At 45.1% G+C, this 22,165-nt stretch overlaps 2 protein-coding genes, 1 non-coding gene and 1 pseudogene across 3 annotated transcripts; 2 read left to right on the top strand and 2 right to left on the bottom strand.

Moving 5' to 3' along the window:
• Positions 1–1,295: 1,295 nt before the first annotated feature.
• LOC117838637 (uncharacterized) lies at positions 1,296–3,027 on the bottom strand. The gene has a single exon (XM_034718737.2). The coding sequence runs from the start codon at positions 3,010–3,012 to the stop codon at positions 1,684–1,686; it is 1,329 nt and encodes a 442-aa protein (XP_034574628.1). The 5' UTR covers positions 3,013–3,027; the 3' UTR covers positions 1,296–1,683.
• Positions 3,028–4,138: 1,111 nt separating this feature from the next.
• Positions 4,139–9,230, top strand: LOC140221113 (uncharacterized). The gene is made up of 3 exons (XM_072290437.1): positions 4,139–5,177; positions 6,417–7,132; positions 9,180–9,230. The coding sequence occupies exons 1-3, from the start codon at positions 4,139–4,141 to the stop codon at positions 9,228–9,230; spliced, it is 1,806 nt and encodes a 601-aa protein (XP_072146538.1).
• LOC117841136 (small nucleolar RNA Z247) lies at positions 4,619–4,757 on the top strand. Its single transcript, XR_004637168.1, has one exon. It is a non-coding gene; the product is annotated as a small nucleolar RNA Z247 (small nucleolar RNA).
• Positions 9,209–13,732, bottom strand: LOC117835361 (ubiquitin C-terminal hydrolase 12-like; annotated as a pseudogene).
• Between the last annotated feature and the right edge of the window lie 8,433 nt (positions 13,733–22,165).

The following is a 22,165-nucleotide window of genomic DNA, read 5'->3' as shown; positions in this document are numbered from 1 at the left end:
GTGCGCAGATAGTGAAAACATAACAGATCAACAGGACATGATAATATCAGTACAATTTTGATCTTTCCATAAGATCTGTTTATTGCCACAAAAACATGCACTCAACATGTTACCACCATACAATAAGATTTTTGAGTATTGGAAAGGGAAACCACATAAGCACCAGCAACCCATGACTTTGCATAGAATGCGACCAGACTTTGAAGTCAGATTCCTGCTTGCTCACCAAACAACTACAAATCATAACATTAACAGCAGTAAAACAAATCCAAATCTCATTTAATCAAAGGACCAATCTCAGTTCTTCTCTGACCTGAGGTTCAGAAAACATGTTGCTTTCCCCACAAATAGAAGAACAATTATGAGGCTTCAAAGAGCAATGTAGCACAGGTGTACATCCCGTTCCAACTAGGCTATGATTTATTCCGTATGATCCTCAGCAAAAAAAAAAACAGAGAGAGAGAGGGGGGAAAAGCAAAACATGGTCTACTTTTACGCTGAGACGGAGATCGATAAGTCATAGAGCAATTTACATATCATTTTAAGTCAATTTTATTTCCTGAAAATATCTACATACATTGATATATGTCATTGTGATATAAGCTATAGAAGTAACACAAGTCAAAATGGAATTGTCACACAATATAAAGATTGCATATGAACTTGAACTAGGTCAACTAGTTATATTTTGTGTCCTAAGCTCAAATGTAACTGGGGAGCAGCTTAACAATTAACTGCAAAGGCCAACTTGGATGTTCAAAATTGGTCTTCATGGCAAGAGACTGTTATTACTCTTCTAATCAATCCAAAATGTGCACATACACTTCTAATATCTCTGGTACATACTACCAATTTTAGATAGATCAACTGCAAAAACTGAAATATAGACTGAAAAAAGGGTTAACAGGTGACAAGCTATGAAGAAATATAAAAATATATACCGGTCCAGAAATGTGCCCATAAATAAAAAACTAGATGCTAAGATGCTCATGGGTATTCTCTGCAAATTGCAGAGGCTTTCTGATCATGTGATTTCTATCACATCTATTGGAGAATAATAATTGTGCCATACAAGGTTCTAAATAGCTAGCTATAGGTTCTATGTAGCTAACGATAGTTCCTATTGCCACTATACGTGGTACGGCGTATTTTGGAACCTCCCGCTATGCCCCTACAAACGCTATTTAAAACCATGGTGCCATAAGAATCAATGACAGGGTTATTGAGATGGGGCCAGGAGAAAAAGTTGTTTACAACCAAAAAAATAGGTGCATATCAACAGTGTCACCGGTGTGTGAACAGATAGCATCACAAGCTTCAACCTAACATACCATCCAGGAAAATTTTGCTAGCACACCGCATGATGTACAAACTTCACAAATCATGTTGGAGCACAACACCTATCTGCTATCACCAGGTATTTTACCTCCCCTCAAAAGGGAACACATGGTGTGACTATACGTGGAATACCCCCCAGAAAGCAAAAACTGTACATACAACATTGTTGAGTTCTCTTTTCCTCATCTGAATCATGTGCCATCCTAGCAAGGTTAGAAGATCAAGAGAACTACAAAAACATCTACTGCACCAAGGCAAGTAGTGTCTCATCAATGACCTCTATGAGGCATGAAATATACCTCTCCTCATGTGTTGATGAACCAAGCAGCCACAACCAGCTGGCCACTACCTAAATCCATCAATAGCAGCTGCCACATCCTCCAGTCCAAACTGACGACCCCCCAGCCGCACCTCCTTACACCTTGCCGCAAAGTAGAACAACAGCCACACCACCATGAAGTAGACCTCCGCAATTGCATGGAGAAATCCGCCAAGAACCTTTCCACCAAATGTCACCATGATGAGCCGCCCCATGCTGCCACACACAACTGTTTCCCAACACTTGAGCAATGTGGCATCGGTTGCCATCAGAGACACAAGATAGCACCCTTCCTTCACAGCATTGCGCCCAGGTGGCCGCGGATCACGGTCCATGACAACCACCCATGGCACCACAGTGAACAATACCGAGACGACTGCATCAAGCACAGCCCATGCGACAAAGAAACCGTCAAGCTCTGGGCCTGCAACTGCCGCAGCAAGCCATGGATTGACGGACGCCGAGAATGGCATGAGCTTGGCAACCACAAAGAGCCTGAAAAGTTGGGCCTGGTCGTGCACATCGGCAAAGAACCAGAGGCAGAGCATCTGGACAACGGCATCCCGTGTCGCCCACCGGAGGAACGCGAACCCAGTGAGCCGCCTAGCACCCCTGGCAACGCCGGCAAGGAGGAAACCTCGCCGCCGCCCGTGCACGTGCCGCCTTGCGACGGACGCAAACACTGCGCCCAGCGCGGCGGAGTGCACGGCGATGTACCCGAGGATCGCGAGAACGTGTGCGGAGGAGAGCAGCGCAAGGAGGTGGATGATGGCCGCCGCGTCGCGCCGGGTCAAGTCTAGCAAGCGGAGCTCGTTGCCCCGCAGCGAGGCGGGCTTCGGCGGCGCCGTCTCGTTGTGGACGGCGAGGAAGAAGGGGGAGGCGGAAGCGGGGATCGGGTTGGGGAGCGGCACCGGGTAGGGTTTGGGCGCGGAGGAGTATGATGTGAATAGAACATGGTGGAAGGAAGCGTTGTGGCGTCGAGAGGGGGATGAGGCCGCGGGATCGAGGGGGCCGACCAGGACATCGTCGTCGGAGAGGGAGGACGACGGGGATGTGAACGGGGAGCGGCGCCGCGGGAGATGGTGCGGGGGAGGCGGCGGCGATGGCGGGCTGGGAGGGGAGAGGCGGGCGAGGAGAGAGCGGAGGGCCGGGTCGCGGTCGGCGAAGGAGGCGAGGCGGAGCGTGCCGGCGAGGAGCGCGGCGCGGAAGAGGAGGAGGAGGAGCGCCGCGAGGAGGAGGGGCGGGAGCGAGGCAGGGTGGAAGAGGTGCCCTGCAGCACGGCGAAGGATGCGGCCGCCCGTGCGCGCGTCCAAGCTCGCCGGCGGAGGATGCGGTGCGGGGGCGGCGGCCGGCATGGCGGGTCGTGACGGTGGATCGGCGAGGTGGGGGAATGGGGAATTTGGCCACGCGGAGGTTGACGCGCGCGTGACGAAGGCCGAAGGGGACCGGAGACGTGGGTTTGGGCTTGGGCTTGATGTTGCCATTATTTGGGCTTGTTTTGCTGGTTGAGAGCGAAACTTGGGCTGTTTTATAGTCTTGTAGTCCACGGACGATGAGATCTTAGGAATGCGCTCACTTAAAAACATAAAATAAAATTCTCCAAAAAATATAAAATAAAATCTTCACACACAGGAATGAATCACATAGTAACTGCAAAAATTGGTTAGTAAATCAGCCAGTGAAGTGTTACCAAATTGGCATGTGTTCATAACATCTCTTTATGCAATTAGAAAGGATTGCTAAGTAATGATTATAAGCGTGTTAGGATCAATTAATTACAATGTTTTTCATGTTTTATCTTTTTAAGACTCTGCTCGGTTGAGCTAAATTCGGCTTGCTGTGGCTGCAGCTGCAACAGCCAGCCGCTCAGCTTAGCGCAGCCAAACAGCACTAGCCATCCTCATCTTCTGCCTAAACAAAAGATCTCCTCTAACCTTGCGTACCCAGAAATCAAATTGCCTGTAGCACTGCTGCAGCCGCTATAGTAGTTGGGAGGCTGGCTCCTGCAGCTGCAGCGCTGCGCAGCCAACACATCGGATCAAGCTATTTATATCTAAGGATCCAATCCACACTACATATTTTATATGAACAGCCCACATGAAAATCACCATATTGCTTGATTGTTGTGCTTTCGCTCTTAGATCACGCTGTTAGAGATATATTTAGAGATAAGTTAAAAATAGATTTGTACACAAGACATACATAGGCTGGTTCGGTTGTGACTCTCATAGATAGGATAGTTAAATATAGAGTCCTTGTAATTTCCAACACGAGAGTCTAGCTTAACCACCTATATCTGTAACATTGCTTCTATATATAACATGCAACCTATGATTAGCCGAGATAGGCAATCATAGTTAACCTCATTATCTTTTATGGTAATCAGAGCCTCCTCTTCCTAATACATCCATCAAACACATCTACGACAAAACTCGCTGTGAGGGAAAAGGCCGCGACGAAGGAAATCTTCGCGACGCACAGATGGCGTCCTCCTCCTCGTCGCATCCCTCCTCGCACTTTGGACACCCGGTGTCGGACAAACTTACGCGGGACAATTTCGTCTTGTGGAAAGCACAGTTCCTGCCGGCTGTTCGTGGCGCCAAGGTGCTCGGCATCTTGGACGGAACTATTTCTGAACCGCGACCAGTAATAGAAGCTGATGTCGACGGCAAGAAGAAGCAAATCCCCAACCCAGAGCATGACTCATGGGTGGAAAAAGATCAACAACTACTCAGTTACCTGGTGAACTCGGTCTCCAAGGAGGTCCTCGCTGGGATTGCGACTGCAACGACTTCCGCTGAAGCATGGAAGGCACTAGGAGTCATGTTTGCAGCTCAATCAAGAGCGCGGGTTACAAACCTGCGCATGCAATTGGCCACTGCCAAGAAGGGAAGCCTGACGACGGCGGCCTATTTCAACAAGATGCAGAATATCAAGGATGAACTTGCTTCAGCCGGCGTCACCGTCAATGATGACGAGGTTGTTGCTCATATACTCAATGGTTTAGATTTTGATTATCACCCGTTTGTTTCTTCTATGATGGGCCGATCAGGGGATCTTTCTCTTTCTGAGCTCTACTCGCTTCTAATGGAGTATGATCTCCGACTCGAGATGTATCAAGGAACTGAGCAGCATCAATCCTCGGCAAATGTGGCATCTCGAGGTCGTGGAAACCGTGGACGCTCTGGGGGTCGCCATAGTGGCGGCAGATCAAATCGAAGGTTTCCGGCATCGAACAACAATAACCAAAACTTCTCCAACAACCAAGGCAGCAACCAGCAAAGCAACAGGAAGACGCCGTGTCAAATCTGCAAGAAAACAAACCATGAAGCCAAGCAGTGCTACTTTCGCTATGACGAAGATGAGCAATACCGTGGGCGACCCTCCGAAGCCTATGGTGTGGACACAAATTGGTATGCTGACAGTGGGGCTACAAATCATGTGACTGGTGAATTGGAGAAGCTCACAGTTCGAGATTGTTACAGTGGGCATGATCAAGTCTACACTGCCAGTGGCACAGGTATGCAAATTAGCAATGTTGGTCATACAATTGTTCATACCCCTACCAGCAATCTTTTTCTTAACAATATTCTTCATGTTCCCTCTGCAACAAAAAGCCTTGCTTCCGTTCATAAAATAGCTAAAGACAATAACGCCTATCTTGAATTTCACTCGGATTTTTTTGTTATCAAGGACAAGGACACGAAAAAGATCCTGTACCACGGTAGGTGTCGAGGCGGTCTCTATCCGCTTTCATCCAGTGCATCTTCTAGAGGACAGAGGCCGAATCCAGAAGCCCTTGCTGCTCATACGCCATCCACATCCCTATGGCATAGCCGCCTTGGTCATCCTGCTATTCCGATAGTTCAGAAGGTCATTAGCTCGAATAGTTTACCTTGCACTAGTAATAAAAGTGTGGAGTCAGTCTGTGATTCATGTCAGCGGGCCAAGAGCCGTCAGCTTCCGTATCCTGTGTCTAATAAAATCTCAAGTGCTCCTCTTGAGTTAATTTATTCTGATGTGTGGGGACCTGCACCGACCTCTGTTGGACGCCACAACTACTATGTTAGCTTCATTGATGACTACTCCAAATACACCTGGATCTATCTCCTTCGACACAAATCTGATGTGTTTAGAGTTTTTCAAGACTTCCAAAATTTCATAGAACGCAAACTTTCCCGAAAAATTTTATGTATTCAATCCGATTGGGGTGGAGAATATGAGAAGTTAAATTCCTTCCTTCAGAAAATTGGTATTAGTCACCGTGTCTCTTGTCCTCATGCTCACCAACAAAACGGAGCTGCCGAGCGCAAGCACCGTCACATAGTAGAGGTCGGGCTTGCCCTTCTTGCAAACGCCTCCATGCCCTTAAAATTTTGGGACCAGGCCTTCCTCACCGCCACACATCTCATCAATCTTCTTCCCAGCAAAGTAATTCAGTTTGAGGTGCCTGCTACTCGGCTTCTTGGTGAGATGCCTGACTACAATAACCTACGCGTGTTTGGTTGTGCTTGTTGGCCCAACCTTCGACCTTACAATTCACGCAAATTATCTTTTCGCTCTACGCAGTGTGCGTTTCTTGGCTATAGTTCTATGCACAAAGGCTTTAAGTGCCTCGACATCTCCACTGGTCGTATCTACATATCACGCGATGTCGTTTTTGATGAAGCTGTTTTCCCTTTTGCCACCCTTCATCCCAATTCTGGCGCTCTCCTTCGAAGTGAAATTGTCCTCCTTCCTTCTTCTCTCCGTAATCCAGGGGATGACGATTGCTATGATTCTAACATTACTAATCCTACTAATGTGCCTGGTGATCCTAGTGTGTTACAGAAAGAAAATGGCGTCCCAAGTACAGGTGGTATTCCCGGCGTTCACCTATTTCCAGATACATCGCTGCCTCCTGTAACCGAAGATCTGGGCAATCGATCCCAGGCAGATTCGATCGACAGTCCGAGTACTCCCCTCGAAGCTGATTTGGACACGGCGCCCAGGACGGGAGTAATGCAATCAGCACCCACACATGAGGGCGAATCTCCATCAGGATCTCCACTCGCCTCCGCCCCGCATGTACCTGACACGGGCAACGAAAATCCAGAACCACAACGTCACCAGACTCGACTCCAGAGCGGGATTGTGAAACCTAAGCGCATGTATGATGGTATGATCCGATATAGTTTCTTCAGTGCAACAGGGGAACCCAATTCAGTTCAAGAAGCATTAGCCAATTCCAAGTGGAGGCAAGCTATGGAAGCTGAATTTGATGCACTCAAGAAAAACCAAACATGGCGTCTAGTGCCAAGCAAGTCTGGGCAGAATATAATCGACTGCAAGTGGGTGTACAAAATTAAAAGGAAAGCTGATGGGAGCCTTGATAGATATAAGGCTCGTTTGGTAGCGAAAGGCTTCAAGCAGCGATATGGCATTGACTATGAAGATACTTTTAGTCCAGTTGTCAAAATAGCCACTGTACGACTGGTACTTTCTATTGCAGTCTCCAAGGGTTGGTGCCTAAAACAGTTGGATGTACAGAATGCGTTTCTTCATGGCGTTCTGGAAGAGGAAGTGTATATGAAACAACCACCGGGATTTGAAAGCGCTGAAACTCCTCATTATGTATGCAAGTTGGACAAAGCTATCTATGGGCTTAAACAGGCACCCAGAGCTTGGTACTCCAGGTTAAGTAACAAATTGATTTCCCTGGGTTTTGTGTTCTCTAAATCAGATACATCCTTATTTATTTATAATAAAGGTGACAAAATAATTTATATGCTTATTTATGTTGATGACATCATTGTCACAAGTAATGCACCTGAAGCTGTGACAGCTCTACTCGCTGATCTTCGTGAAGATTTTGCCTTGAAAGATCTTGGAAAGCTACATTATTTTCTGGGTATTGAAGTCAAGGAAGAAAATGCGGGTATAACACTTTCTCAAGGAAAATATGCACAAGACTTATTAACACGGGTTGGCATGGTCGGTTGCAAACCATGCACTACTCCATTGTCGGCTTCAGAAAAATTATCAAGTTACGAAGGTACACCCTTGAGTTCCGAAGATAGTACTCGCTACAGAAGTATTGTGGGTGCTCTCCAATATCTTACACTCACCCGACCTGATTTATCATATGCTGTAAATCGAGTCTGTCAATTTCTACACGCTCCAACGTCTACGCACTGGGCAACGGTCAAAAGGATATTAAGATACATAAAGCATACGATCAACTTAGGTTTGCACATTCAGAAAACAATACGTCCTTTTCTCAGTGCCTTTTCAGATGCCGACTGGGCAGGTGATGTGGATGACAGACGTTCTACAGGCGGGTTTGCTGTATTCTTTGGTACTAATTTGATCTCATGGAGTGCCAGAAAACAGCCCACAGTCTCTCGATCAAGTACTGAAGCAGAGTATAAAGCCATGGCAAATGCAACAGCAGAAATCATTTGGCTCGAGCAATTGCTAGCTGAACTCGGTGTCAAGATGAGTCGCACATCAATTCTATGGTGTGATAACTTGGGTGCAACCTATTTGTCTGCCAATCCAGTGTTTCATGCCAGAGCAAAACATATAGAGATTGATTTTCACTTTGTCAGAGAAAGAGTACTCAAGAAACAATTGCAGGTTCGACTCATCTCCACGAAAGATCAGGTAGCTGATGGTTTCACAAAGGCATTGCCGGTTGCTAAGTTCAATGAGTTTATACACAATCTCAATCTTTCAAGTGGCTGAAAGTTTCGATTGAGAGGGGGTGTTAGAGATATATTTAGAGATAAGTTAAAAATAGATTTGTACACAAGACATACATAGGCTGGTTCGGTTGTGACTCTCATAGATAGGATAGTTAAATATAGAGTCCTTGTAATTTCCAACACGAGAGTCTAGCTTAACCACCTATATCTGTAACATTGCTTCTATATATAACATGCAACCTATGATTAGCCGAGATAGGCAATCATAGTTAACCTCATTATCTTTTACACGCAGCAAGGCAAACCATCGAACTAGCCACTAAACAGAGCAACCCAATGCCACTGTAACCACACGAAGAGCCATGGACGAAACAAATAGAGCGTACTAACAATTTGACATCAGTCAAAAAGTAATCCAGTTGCAACTACAAGATCTGAACATCTAGCAAGAAGCAGCTGAGACAAATATGTGGACATGACCCAGAACAACGCTACTAATCTGCAAAACAATCTTGAATTCTGAAGACTTCACTGCCACTTCAGTATAACTTCCTCTGCAGGGCTCCAGGGTCAGTTCCTAGCCCACAAAATAATGCACAGCAGCATTGCTAATTGTGTCCTTTTTTGATTATGCATAACAAAAGTTTCCTATTATAATCCAATTTAAGATATAAAAACACACGACACGAGGCGTAAGATATAATTAAATTTATGCAGCTCAGGTAACACTTGAGCTCCTACAGCATTTTAACATGCTAAAAGAATAAGACTTGAACTGGACAAGTCTGATGTGCTTCCTTTGGGTAATAAGCAATGATGCCTCTGATCATGTACAGGCATTACAAGGCAGCATGCAGAACAAGTGTGACAACAGTTCACAGTCATGACTCATGAGTCACTCATTAAGCTGAATCCACCAACACATGCATGAGCTTAAGAGTTGGCACACCAGAACAACGTGATATATAATAGAAACTGAACATGTAGCAAACACTAAGCCAACATACTCAAATCATCCATATGTTTCACACGATTTTACTATCCATGCCAGTAAATATACGCATAAAGCATCCTCTCTCACTTTCTCAACCCCTAGTTCACTCCACCACTACCACTGCAGTCAGATCAGGCTATCACGGATACTAGTTCCAAATGTGCAAGGTGGTGTTCCTTCCTGAAATCACCGAACGCCTAACTGTCACTGGACGACCCACTGACAGTGATGTCCGCCTTCAGAATACAGTTCGATCCCACAAGATAACCTCTTGACTGATCCTTGAATGTGTTCAGAGCCATAAAGTTAGACCATCCCCATCCAAGGTTGCTTTCAAATGTGAACACAAAGCGACCTTCAGTTGTGATGAGGTAATAATGTCAATTATGTCATCACTGTTCGTTTCAAAAAAAAGAAGTGATCTCATCACCAAGCAGGAGGTAGCACTATCACTAGCTAATCGATTTAACAACGCACTGATATATAGATTTTAGGTAGAGCTGAACCTCTAACAGTGAAGTGCCGTCCATACTTCTGGCCCAGGATGCACAGGGCCAGTTCAATCATCATCCTAGGCTCAGGATCAAGGAGCTCCTTGGGGTCATGCAGCTGTAAGTACAGGGAAAGTGAGTTGGTGCTGTACTGATCACCAAGTGGATGCATCTTGATGTGCCTGAGACAGAAGAATGATCTGTTATGACCATTTATACTCAATAAGAAAAGAGGAAAAGAATGTGATTCTAGGCTTATCGCAAGAAAATAGTATATATGGGTTAGTTAACAGACTGTTACAAATCATCGCCTCCCTGAAGACAAACTAGCACTAGAGCCCTGAAGACATACTAGCACTAGAGCTTTTGGCTCATGCTTAGATATCAGTACATAATTTAACTGGGATATTGGATAATGAAGGGAGCTTGTGTTGCTCAAAACCAGTACAAATGTACAATAGAATACCCACCAATAATGTTGGGGGCATAAACAATTTCTACCACTCTGAACCTTCTAGGCCGCATGAACTTATCATTCTAACTTAATAATTAAGTTGAAGGATACATGCACACTGAACTGAAGGATTGTATGCATATTATGGTATGGACAAATTTCACTGGAACAATAAGATGCATACCATTTATGTCCGCCAACTTCAAATGCAGGATAATGACTGGGTGCTTCAATTCAAGGTAGTTGTTCATGGTCCAGGTATAGTTCCCTTTGACGAAATCCTTCTTCTGGAGGAAGAGGTTCTGAACTGTGGTAGGCTTTTCAGAAATCACAACAGGCATATTTTTAGGAGAAGAGACATCTGCTTTTAATATCCTCGCACCAAAGACACAGCTATCATCAGCCAGATAATCAGATGATTTTAGTAATTTTCCAAGACGAATCAAGCACATTTCTTTGAGTGTGTCTTCTTGACATTGAAGCTGCAGCTAGCTACCCAGAGGTGACAGTATTAGAGAAACACTGCTATGAACTTTTAACCTACAAATGGCCCAATAACAATATGACCTGCTTCTCTTCCTAGCTAACCATTTATTTTAGAAAAACAGTTAATAACTTTTGCGCACTGTAAATACAGAATGATCAGAATAAGAAGATTGACATATATGTGTACTCTCAAATATTGAACAAATTATACAGCATGGAGGAATAAGGAATTCCAGCTGTAATAACATTAATGTGCTAGAAAAACCAAGTTGAAGAAACTACCTTTTCCCCCATAGTAGGTTCCACTTGAATGGTTGTACATTGACAACTCAAACACAGCATTCATAATCTGGCCTGGCTTCAAGCCGGTTCGGCTTCTAGCTAGATCAAGAGCAAAATACACAATTCCATCACCGGATTTTTATGCACTGGGGTCAAGTGAAGGAACCTGATAAGTGAATTAATTAGCAGATAACCAACTCAATCTAGAAGTCTAGAATTCAAGGACGAAGTAACGAACAAAGACACACCACTTAATATCCGCAGCAGTGAAAAAGAGCAGAATTGGCTGGCCCTCTGAAGTAGAGATGAGAAACCATAAACCTTCCATTCCAAAACCGGATCACAGGTCGTTCCCAGCAGCGCAGGAGCTGATAACAATACAAGAGCAATTAACCAAAATTATAGAAGACAAGGATAAAATGAGAGTGAGAAGGTTAAGGTGTATATTTGCAGTCCAAATAAACAAAATACAAATTTCATCAAGGGGATATGGAAAGAAGACGAATAGTTCTCCGTGTAGGGAAAATTGCATAGCATTCATTTTCCAACTATCTGAATGAAACAGCAAGCATAACTGTTATTTGATGGTCGGTTGTTTCACTAAACAGATTAAAATATACATCAAACCTGCTGTTACATGGCATAGTAGATTAATGCTTCTTTTTGTAGGCTAAAAGATAGGACAAATTAAAAAGTCAAGCATGGTTTTTTTTCCTATGCAGCCCTGTAATAGTTCATTTCCAATAAGAAACAGTACAAGCCATTATTTTTTTTGAACGAACGGGCACAAGACGGTGCCTATTTCATTAATAAAGGGGGATAGTTACCGTCGGCTAACCGGCAAATCAATCAATAAATAAAAACCTATACAGGGGATTGCTTAAAATCGTGCTAGCAGGCCTACAAGACTTTTTGCCCCGGCCAAAATCCACATGCTCGCTGAACTCTTAATTTTTGCCAAAATTGACGGTACTGATGATTCCTGGTGCCGGAATATTCTTGAGTTCCTTTCGTTCCATACTTCCCAAATGATCAGTAGCGTTAGGCTACGTTTCTCCTTTCGTGAAATTCCTAGCATTGATGTGATGTTAGACCACCATTCTAGGCACGTTGTACTCTGCGGCCATTCCTCCGGGGCAAGCTTCTCCTGTGAGATCTAGGAGGCCACATGCGTCCATGTGCGTTTGGTGAATCTGCATTTTACTAGTAGATGGTGCGCCGTCTCCATCGTACATCTGCACAGAGGGCAAGTCGGGGTGTGGTCCCATCCTCGTCTTGCTAGCCTATTTGACAACCAAACCCTGTTCTGCAAAATTAGTCACATGAAGAATTTGTACTTAGGTGGGGCCCACGTATGCCAGACGCTTGCCAGCTTGGGTGCCTTGGTGCACCCGATGAATTGTGCCTTATAGGCTGATGCCACTGTGTACCGATCGCTTTGAGGTCTCTAATCCAGTTGTTGTTGTGTAGCGCTTCGGCCACCGTCCTCTTTTTCTTCTTTGTCCTGGTGTAAAGTCCAGGGGCGATGTCTTTTGGCCGTCTTCCTTGTATCCACGCATCGTGCCAGAAGCGTGTCCGCTCACTGTTTCCGAGATTGATTGTCGTACATGTGGCGAAGAGTAGTCTGTCTTTATCGTCACACGGTGTTTCAGTTCTGACTCACGTCTTATCCAGGGAAACCCATTCATGCCGGAGCCTTCTGATGCGCAGTGCCCTTGCAAATTTGTCGAAGTTCAAGCCATTATTCACTTTCTACATACTGTGACGTGGATAAAAATAAGCATAGCTGGTAGGAGGTAAATGTATCAACACGACCTAGGTGCTACTTTTTCTTCTGTGCAGAAACCAAATATCTGCGCTATGAATGTTGGAGAATTGGAGTTCCATCTTTACCAGACCCATTTCCACCCAGGGAATTGTCCCAATGTCATCAAGATTGAGCTCATAGTAAGAAAGATATGAATCTAAAATAGAAATCAACCAACAGCACTGTGTAAAAGTAGCGACCAACGTTCTAGCATAACAATTAATTCGAGAAACAAGCAAACAGAGTTAACAAGAATCCTTACGAGCGCCAGTGATGCAAGAGTTGCCCATGGCTGTACCACGTCCTCTTCCCAGCAATCCCCTGCAAGTAAAATACTAAAATCAATTTCCGAATTCAGAAGACAGGAACTTGTTGCCCTTCAAAGTAGCGCAAATCTCAGCCGAGTAGTTTCCATGGGTTATCAAAAAATCTTGCAAGAGAAAGAAAGGTGAGGTCATGAGGTAAAACCCCACTTCCAACACAGGCAGATCAAAACTTTAAAAGAAACGAACTTTACTCTCGAGTAATGAGCAGAGCCTCAAGAAGAAAGTGAAGAAGTTGCGGCGCCGAAAGCCCTAAAAAAACGGGTAGTTACACCACAAGATGTTCAAGTTCTTTCTCTCCCCTTTCTTCTATATGCCAAATATGTGTTCTTGCAAACCACAACCGCAATACAAGCTATACCAAAGGAGCAGACTTCGCTATGAATCAGGAGATGAGAAGAGGAAGAGGGGATCCGGAGAGATGGAGCACACGCACGCACCTGGCAAGGGAATGCTTTCCTCGCGCAGTTTGGAGGACCTGGAGCAAGGGAAAGGGGGTTTTATGCTTGCAAGAGCAGAGGGAGCGCGGCTTTGACAGTGTGGACGCTTCTATTTTTCTCGTGAACAAGGAGGGGTTAAAATTGTCATTTGGGCATGAAGTTATGCAGCTGAGGACAGGTTGTGGTCCAGTGCCATTGGATGGAGGCTACACAGTTAGGTGGATGGGAGAGAAAAATGAGAATTTTGGGGGAAAAAAACACTGTGAAGTTGCAGGCTTGGTACTCATTGTTCATATTTTTTATCAGAAATTATGTTATAATTTGTCGCAAAGTAGTTTATGTACACAAAATAAAAGACCATCCATTCTAAATACACATATGTATACACAAATCATTGCACAGATCTTTATGTAGAATCAACCCACCCTTTCTATAAAAGTAAAGATAAGGAAAGACTGAAGCCTACAACTATAAAGTCATTTTGCAAATTGTAACATGAGCATGCTTTAATAAAATCCACCTCTGTTTCGCAAAAAAAAACTATATATTTCTAGAAAAAAGCTTATAAAAAGAAAAGTTTTCTCTCTAGCCTATAGGACCACCACCACCACCCTATCTCTATTTTCATACTTTGGTCATTACTTTCTTTCCTATCCTTTCAATCAATGCTCCCACTCTTATCCCACCAATCTACCATACCTCCACTCTTTGTACTAGTTGGTGCTGCCATCAATGTTGCAACTTCATAGGATGGCCACTAACTCCGACTTCATAGGATGGCCACTAACTCCGCTTGCATAGTACACAATAACTTGTCTTTTTTCACCACAATCTTTTGATGAAACAAAGAGGAAGCGGGGATTCAAACGATAAGGAGCGCGTGCACATGTCAATCCTTCCTTGGCACAGTTTGAAGGACCTAGAGTAAGGCTGAAGGGAGTTTTATGTTTGCAAGAACAAAGGAAGGAGCTTTCACAGTGTAGACATTAATTTCTTCTCTGTTTCCTTAACAACGACAATGTGAAATTATGCAGCTGAGGATGGGTGGCTCAGTGCCATTGCATGAAGGCAGCTATGTTGGCTACAAAAGTAACAAGAGGTCATAGCAGGCCCCAGGAGTAAGAGAAAAATGGTAGGTTTGGGCAAAACCGTGAAGTTAGGTAGTCATTGTTCAAATATTAAAAGTAGATATATAAATGTTTAAAAAAGTTATATATATGTGTAAACAAATCATTGCGTGGAACATCTAGATGCAAGTCCACTTTCGTTATATTTCTTTACGTAGAACCAACTATTCCTTCTATAGAAGTAAACATAAAGAAATATAGAGTCAATAACCCCAATCCATTCTCATTAGCACATGTTTTTCTCAATAAATGTGGCTAGCATAGGGACAATCCACCACACCATCGCCATATCTTCATTTTCATGCCTTCTCATTCCTCCCTTCCTTGTCCTTTGAATCGGTGCCTCGATTAGATGTGGCTACCGGCTAGCATAGGGACAACCATCTCATCTAGCCAGATACCCAAACTCCATCTTATGCCGAGTCCATCGCTTATGCTATGACTTCTGTCGCTCAACCTTAGCCTACGCTCGTGCAGCTATCATTTGCATTAGGACCATCACTTCCATCGTGCCTAAAAGTAATTAAATTTTATGCCAACAACATTAGATCTCTAAGTTTTTTCTTAGGCAATTGGTTGTGCCTGTTAACATACTCGTTGAGGTCCTCTAACGTGAATGATCAGATGGTAATCAATTTAGTGCAACAGAATTGAAAATACTAGTGACCAAGAGGTCTTAATTTACCACTACCAGTCATATATCTATATCTATATCTATATCTATATCTATATATATATATATATATATATATATATTATCGGGTAGGAATGCTAGTGATAAATGAATGAAGCACTTATGCCAAAGACTAAAGCATCCAGCAGGTATGAGTATCCGGTAGAACCAATCGCAAAAGTTTCTGATTCTAAACCATAAACCACATTCGGACAAAAGGCTAGCCACGTCTAACCTCTCAAGCAAATTAAAACTACCCATTTCTGGCAAAATTCTCGAGCTGAAGTGGCACTGCTTGTAAGGATTCTTTTTCAGCCCCTTCCGTTTGTTGCTTGAATTTGTTCAGCTACAACGTTGATTGCTACTTTACCACATTGCGGTTGATCAATTTCTGTTCAAGATTCAGATTGTTCCTTACTCATCAGTTTAGATGAAATTGGGACTAGTCCTGCTGGCAAACATAGAACTCTGATTCTCTGAACTTTCATTGCATCGATTTTTGGTCTGAAACCGGTGTGCAATTAGAATTCGTTTCCAAATCAATCGGTGAAGTTGCCAAGTAGGCGTGCGTTTTATGAAGCTCTCAGATCACGCAGCAAACACTACCGGAAAGCTAAAAATTGCCGAGTGTTTTTTCGAACACTCGGCAAACAAGCTCTTTGCCGAGTGCCAAGCTAAAAACACTCGGCAAAGAAAAAACACTCGGCAAATCGGCAAATCGAATCTTTGCCGAGTGTCAAGAAAAAAACACTCGGCAAACCCGTCCCTTTGCCGAGTGTAAAAAAAACACTCGGCAAAGAGGGGGCTTTGCCGAGTGTCAAAAAAGACACTCGGCAAAGGGGGTTCGCCGAGTGTTTTTCTTGACACTTGGCAAAACAATAAGTTTTTTTTCCTCCTCTCACCTTGAAATTTTTTCTACTCCCCACATACAACATGTGGTACTTCATATTAAAATTTGGTATATTTTTGGATTTGTTTGCTATATTTAATTAATTAATTGGTTCAAGGGAATTTTTGGTATAAGTCAAATTTGAACTGCAAGTGATTCAAATTACAGAATAAAATAAGTAGAAAAATGATATTTATGTTATTTAGCCCAATTTGAGGCCTTACCCATGAAACAAAAAGAAATTTCAAACATCTTGTTCAGGAAACATAACCACAAACATGTGATCGAATGATTTTTAAATTCTAAAAAAGGCAAACGAAGTCGTAAAATCATGAGATTTGTCATGATGTGATGATATCATACATGGAGGTTGTGGTAAAAAATTGAGAAGGTTTTGCACATTTTATCACGTACGATGTTTACAAACCGAAGCATCTCCGAAGAAGAATAGTAGGGTTGAGAAGAATTCAATTAGATTTAAAGTCAAAGTGATGGTCGAGATTTGATTTGACCACAAAACTTTTTTTATATGCAATAGAGAACATAAATTGTTTCATGTGTCATTTTGCTAATTTTTTGGAACTGTTGGATATTTTTAATAATGTATTAAAGGTAATTATAGAATGTTTGCCGAGTGTTTTTCTTTTCACACTCGGCAAATTTTTTTTTCTTTTTCTTTGCCGAGTGTCCCTCGGCAAACGTCAAAAACAACTATTTTACGCTGTCCCCCGACCCCAGCACCCCCTTAGCGCCCCCCCCCCCCCGACGGCCCCCTCCTCTTCCTCCGCGCAACACCGCCCCCCACCTCCCTCTCCCCGCCGCCGCCGTCCCTTCCCTCCCTTCCTCTCCCTCTCCTGCCGGCGCCCCTCCCCCTCCTCTCCCCTTCTCCCTCCCCGATGACGGCGCGGCCCGCCCCTCCCGGCCGGATCCGGCTGCGGCGCCGCCCCTCCCGGCCGGATCCGACAGCGGCGCGGCCACCCCTCCTTCCCTCGGCGAGGCCCCCTCCCCTTCCCCCGCCGAGGCCCCCTCCCCTTTTCTCCGGCAGCGACGCGGCCGCCCCTCCTTCCCCCGTCGAGGTCCCTCCCCTTCTCTCCGGCGGTGGCCCCTCCCCTCCCGGCCGGATGTGGTGGCGTGGCGGGTGGCAACAAGAGGCGAGGCGGCGTGGTGGTGGGCGGCAGCGGGCGAGGCGGCAGCCGGCGAGGCAGCGTGGTGGCGGGCGGCAGCGGGCGAGGTGGCGTGGTGGCCAGCATGACGGCCAGTGGCGGCGTGGTGGTCGTGGCCGGCGGCCGGTGTTTTTGTTTTTTTTATTTTTTTTGAAAATGTTTGCCGAGTGCTTTTTAACACTCGGGAAACCATTTGCCGAGTGCCCGATGTTCGACACTCGGCAACTCCACTGTTTGCCGAGTGCAGTTCGCCGAGTGTTACACTTGGCAAACTCTTTCCCGAGTATTTTTGGGTCTTCGCCGAGGGCACTCGGCAAACTTCGTGTTTCCGGTAGTGAAACCATCGAGCTAGCAAACAGACTAAGCGTCTAAGTCTGTGCCAGAATAACCGCATGGCCAGCCATGAATGAAGTAATAAAAAGGTTAATACAAAATGGCATCAGGCACAAAGCAAGTAATCCAATTGAAATATTGGAGATAGTAGATGTAAACATGTAAGCAAGAAAAGGCTAAAACGATTACATTGGGATCTCATAAACAACCAAAGTCTTAATACTTCACCACGCTTCAGTATGACGGTATCTTTCTAGGCTCAATTTCTTCACCTAGAAATTCAATGAGGACCAATGGTGGTCACCCTTGGATGATGAGTGATTGACAACGTTGTGTTGGTTTGATGTTGCTCTTGGCTTGTGATGTGCAGGTGTAGGATGCGACGTGGCGGTCGACGGCGTGCGGTGAAGGTCAAGCGAAAGGTTCATGTCGATGGACCAAGAGCGGTGAAGGATGAACGCGAGTAGGCTTGGACCGATGGACCCGAGGAGTCCGGGCGAAGTCACGGCGATCCACATGGTGCACGGAATGGCGAGAGGGCATGACAGGTTGGAGACGGCGTCGGTCGAGTCAAGCGGGAGGCTTGGCGGAGGCCGGACACGCGTCAATGGACGGTTTGGGTGGTTTGGGCCTCAAAACCACCGCGCAGGCAGGTTTCCCGGTTTGGGCCTCAAAACCGGGGGCGAGCCCGGTGCGGCCGGAGCTTCAAGAAGGAGGGCACGTGGCGTCATCGCGAAGCTTGCGTCGAGGCGAAGCAAAGTCGTGAAGACGGCGTGTCCATCCGATGTGCGGATAAAAACTTGGACCAAAATGCCCCTGCGTGGGTAGTTATCTTAGTTGTAGCTGTAGGGGTATTATAGTATTTTGTCCTGGACTATAAATAGGGATGGGGGGCTGGTTATTTCAGCACCTCTTTGCTTAGCAACTCATTATCTATTTGCTTAGAGGCTAGCCATGTGCTTAAAGTGAGAGGAGAGAGGGAGATTAGAGAGTGATTACTCTTTTCTCTTGATTTCTTCATCTTTAGTGGGTGGATGAAGGGAGGAGGCTAGTCCTCATCTTGTATAGAAGATGTTCTCGTGATTTAGCTTTGTTTGTTGTCTCAAATCGTGCTAAATCTTTATTTCCCGAGCGTTTTTCTTTTTCCCTATTTTCGGAGCTATTTTTGGGGAATTTTTGTTCATCATGTTTGCGCCCGAATCTCGTAGTTTTGGTTGAAGAGAAATGTTGCTACGACCTTAGGGAGCATCTTTGATATGATCTCCCTCCAAATCCCACATGGATTCGGCCGGATTTTGAGTTTTTCCCAAATCGTGTTCCTTGCGTAGGGTTTCGGTTTTTCTCCAAATCCGCGATGAATACTTGAGCGTTTTGAGATCTTTCTCATGGATCTATTTGCTCTTGGGGTATTGCATCCTTGTCTCAAGTTTCGTGTCGAATCGTGGAGTATTGAGAAAGGAATTTTGAATTGAAGTGTGACCGGCGTTCTTCGTGTTCTTGGTTTTTCGTTCTCTGTTCATGCGCGCAGGTGCTTCAGGCGTCGAGGGGAGCAGCAAGCGAATCAGACCAGCACGTGAGGGAGCAGTAGGCCGGCTCGGTGCGTCGCGGCCCAGCAGCTCAAGGCAGGCCAACAACAGCACCGTCGCAGGCCGCGGCCCAGGAGGATTCAACCAGCAGGTAGCCCAGGCAGTGGATCTGTTGCAGCTCAGTTGCGCCATCAAGCAAGTCCAACACCAGGCATGTGCACCAACGCAGGCAGCAGCAGCTTCCACGCACGGCCCAAGCAAGGAACTTGGCCGAGGCAACCGTCCAGCAAATCGCGAGCTCCAAGGCAAATTCACACGCACAGGCCCAGCTTCATCTTGGACAGCACCGTGAGCTTTTATTGTTCTTTTATTTACAGCAAATAGTTAATCACTACTTGTTTAGCTACTTTCCATGAAATATCTTTTGCTAATCAAGTCTAGTGGTTAATTATTTTGTTCTCTCATTAGCTAATCACGCCTAGCATTTTGGATTATTTTTTTTCTTGCATGCTTAGTTGAGTGATTAGCTAGTAGTGATCTTGGTTAATCATATTTTTGAGCAAACTTGTTAGAGTCATTTTATGTCTTGCTTCCGTTATATCTTGAGCGTGTCAAATCGTTCCTAGGGTGAGCTTGTCACGAGTTGACTTGTGTCATCTTGACGATACGACGCGCAGTGTGCTTTGGGGTTGCATTTGGGACATAGGCCTTGTTTTCGTTGAGAATTTTTATAGGCTCCCATTCACCCCCCCTCTGGTCGCCCCTTCGGTCCTTCAATTGGTATCAGAGCCGGTTAAGGTTTCTCCATACCCTAATCGGTTTCGAAACCTATTATGGCGACCTCTGAGCGTTCTTCCTCGACCGCTGCACCCTACTTTGATGGCTCTGATTATCGGTATTGGAAAACTCGCATGAGAGCCCATCTAAATAGTAGGGGAGCAGGGGTTTGGGAAATCACTCAGGATGTGACTTATGTGATTCCTGTTACTCGTGTGACTCAGGATGAAAGGGATAAGTATCACGCCAACAGCAAGGCGGTTGATATTCTGTTTGCGAGTCTGAGTCGTGCTGAGTTCGATCGAGTCGAAGATCTCTCTCTTGCTCATGAGATTTGGTCTCGACTTTAGAGTTTCCACGAGGGAAACAGTCAGGGGAAGGCTAGACTCTTTGAGACTTATAGGCGTGAGTATGAGAACTTTGTTCATTTGCCTGGTGAGTCTGCCGATGCTTTATTTCAGCGTTTCTTGGCTATTGTGAACAAGATGAAAGCAAATATCACCATCTTACCCTACACTGATCATGATAGAGCTTTAAAGCTCCTGCATGCCTTGGATCACGAAGTGTGGGGTACGAAGGTTGATGCTATCATCGAGTCACCGAATTATGAAACACTTTCCACTGATGAACTCTTTGCTAAGTTGAAATCCACGGAGGTTGACAAGAGGCTCCGAGCAAAACAAGGAGGCCCTACTGATCCAAATAGTATGGCTCTCATGTCAGGCTCTGGACAGCCTAAGTCTTTGAGTAACTCTTCTTCTATGTCGTTTGCCTTGTCTTCTTTGGTTTGTGTTTCAGAGGAGCAGCTGGAGGTTCTTGATGATGATGAGCTCGCCTTGATCACGAGGCGATTCATGCGCTTCAACGACAACCGCAAGAACAGGCGAAGGAACAACAACAACTGCTTCGATTGTGGCAAGCCAGGTCACTTCGCCGCCGACTGCCCCGACAAGAACAAAACCAAGAGCAAGTACGACTACAACAAGCACAAGAATAAGGACGGCACCAAGAAGAAGAAGAAGTACACCGACCGCGAGAAGAAGGAGTATCGCAAGAAGGCCAAAGCACGTGCCTTCATCGCCTCCCTCAGCGACGTCGACTCCGACACCGACGACCACACCGACTCAAGCTCAAGCGAGGAGGACGACGACCGCAAGGCAAAGAAGAAGGACGGCAAGAACTTCAATGGCCTCTGCTTCTACTCCGACAAGAACCGCGACGGGTACTGTGTCATGGCTCTCAACTCCAAGAAGGATGACAAGGAAACTGACTCCGACACAGAAACTGAGGTAAAGTCTACTCCTGAACAACTTGCTCTAGAAGTAGAAGAACTTAATGATTGCCTAATCAATCAAGATAAACTGCTTAAGAAGGCTGCTAAAGAGCGAGTTGAGCTTAAGGCTAAGTTAGAAAGTGCCTTAATTGAGATAGATATACTTAAATCTGCTTCTGCTGTTTCTGATGTTGTTGAGTGTGATGAATGTGGTGTTCATATGGCTAGTCTTGCATCTTTACAATCTAAGCATGCTTTGTTGGTAGATGAATTGGATTTGACTAGGGCTGCTTTAGATGAGGTCAAGACTAGGCCTATTTTGCTTGGTGCATGTAAGTCTTGCCCTGCTTTGCAAGTTCAGTTGGATGAGGCATGTGCTAAGCTTAGTGCTTTAGAGAAGTCTGAGTTTATTGCTAGATCTAAACTTCCTGAATGCACTGTTTGTCCTGAACTCAAGCTTAATTTGCAACATGTTGAGGATGAAAACTCCTACTTGCGCACTGTTCTTAGTTGGGTGTCAAGTAGGGAACCTCAGCTAGGCATGATGATTCAGGAGTTCAAAAGGGCTGATGGTTTTGGGCTTGGGTCGGTTATGAAGGGATGTCTTTTTAATGGGTTGCACAAGTTCTTTGATGGGTTGTGTGAGAAGGTGGGTCAAAACAGTGGTGAGAGAAAGAAACCAAGCTACAATCAGTGTGAGCCACCAATTGACTACACCCCTCGAGAGTCACCCACTAAAAATAGAGAGCAACCCAATCCAGCTTGTGAGCAAAACTTTTCTGAG

This window comes from Setaria viridis, chromosome 9 (genome assembly GCF_005286985.2).
Source record: "Setaria viridis chromosome 9, Setaria_viridis_v4.0, whole genome shotgun sequence".
Taxonomy (NCBI): domain Eukaryota; kingdom Viridiplantae; phylum Streptophyta; class Magnoliopsida; order Poales; family Poaceae; genus Setaria; species Setaria viridis.
The sequence above is the reverse complement of the archived record's forward strand: the minus strand, read 5'-3'. Positions and strand labels throughout refer to the sequence as shown.

What these genes read in the sequence shown, in the direction of transcription:
- LOC117838637 (XM_034718737.2), bottom strand. Translation starts at nt 3,012, where the DNA reads ATGCCGGCCGCCGCCCCCGCACCGCATCCTCCGCCGGCGAGCTTGGAC.
- LOC140221113 (XM_072290437.1), top strand. Translation starts at nt 4,139, where the DNA reads ATGGCGTCCTCCTCCTCGTCGCATCCCTCCTCGCACTTTGGACACCCG. An exon ending in CTACACTGCCAGTGGCACAG is followed by an intron (nt 5,178 to 6,416) that starts GTATGCAAATTA and finishes TCCGTAATCCAG; the next exon opens with GGGATGACGATTGCTATGAT. An exon ending in AAATAGCCACTGTACGACTG is followed by an intron (nt 7,133 to 9,179) that starts GTACTTTCTATT and finishes GATCATGTACAG; the next exon opens with GCATTACAAGGCAGCATGCA.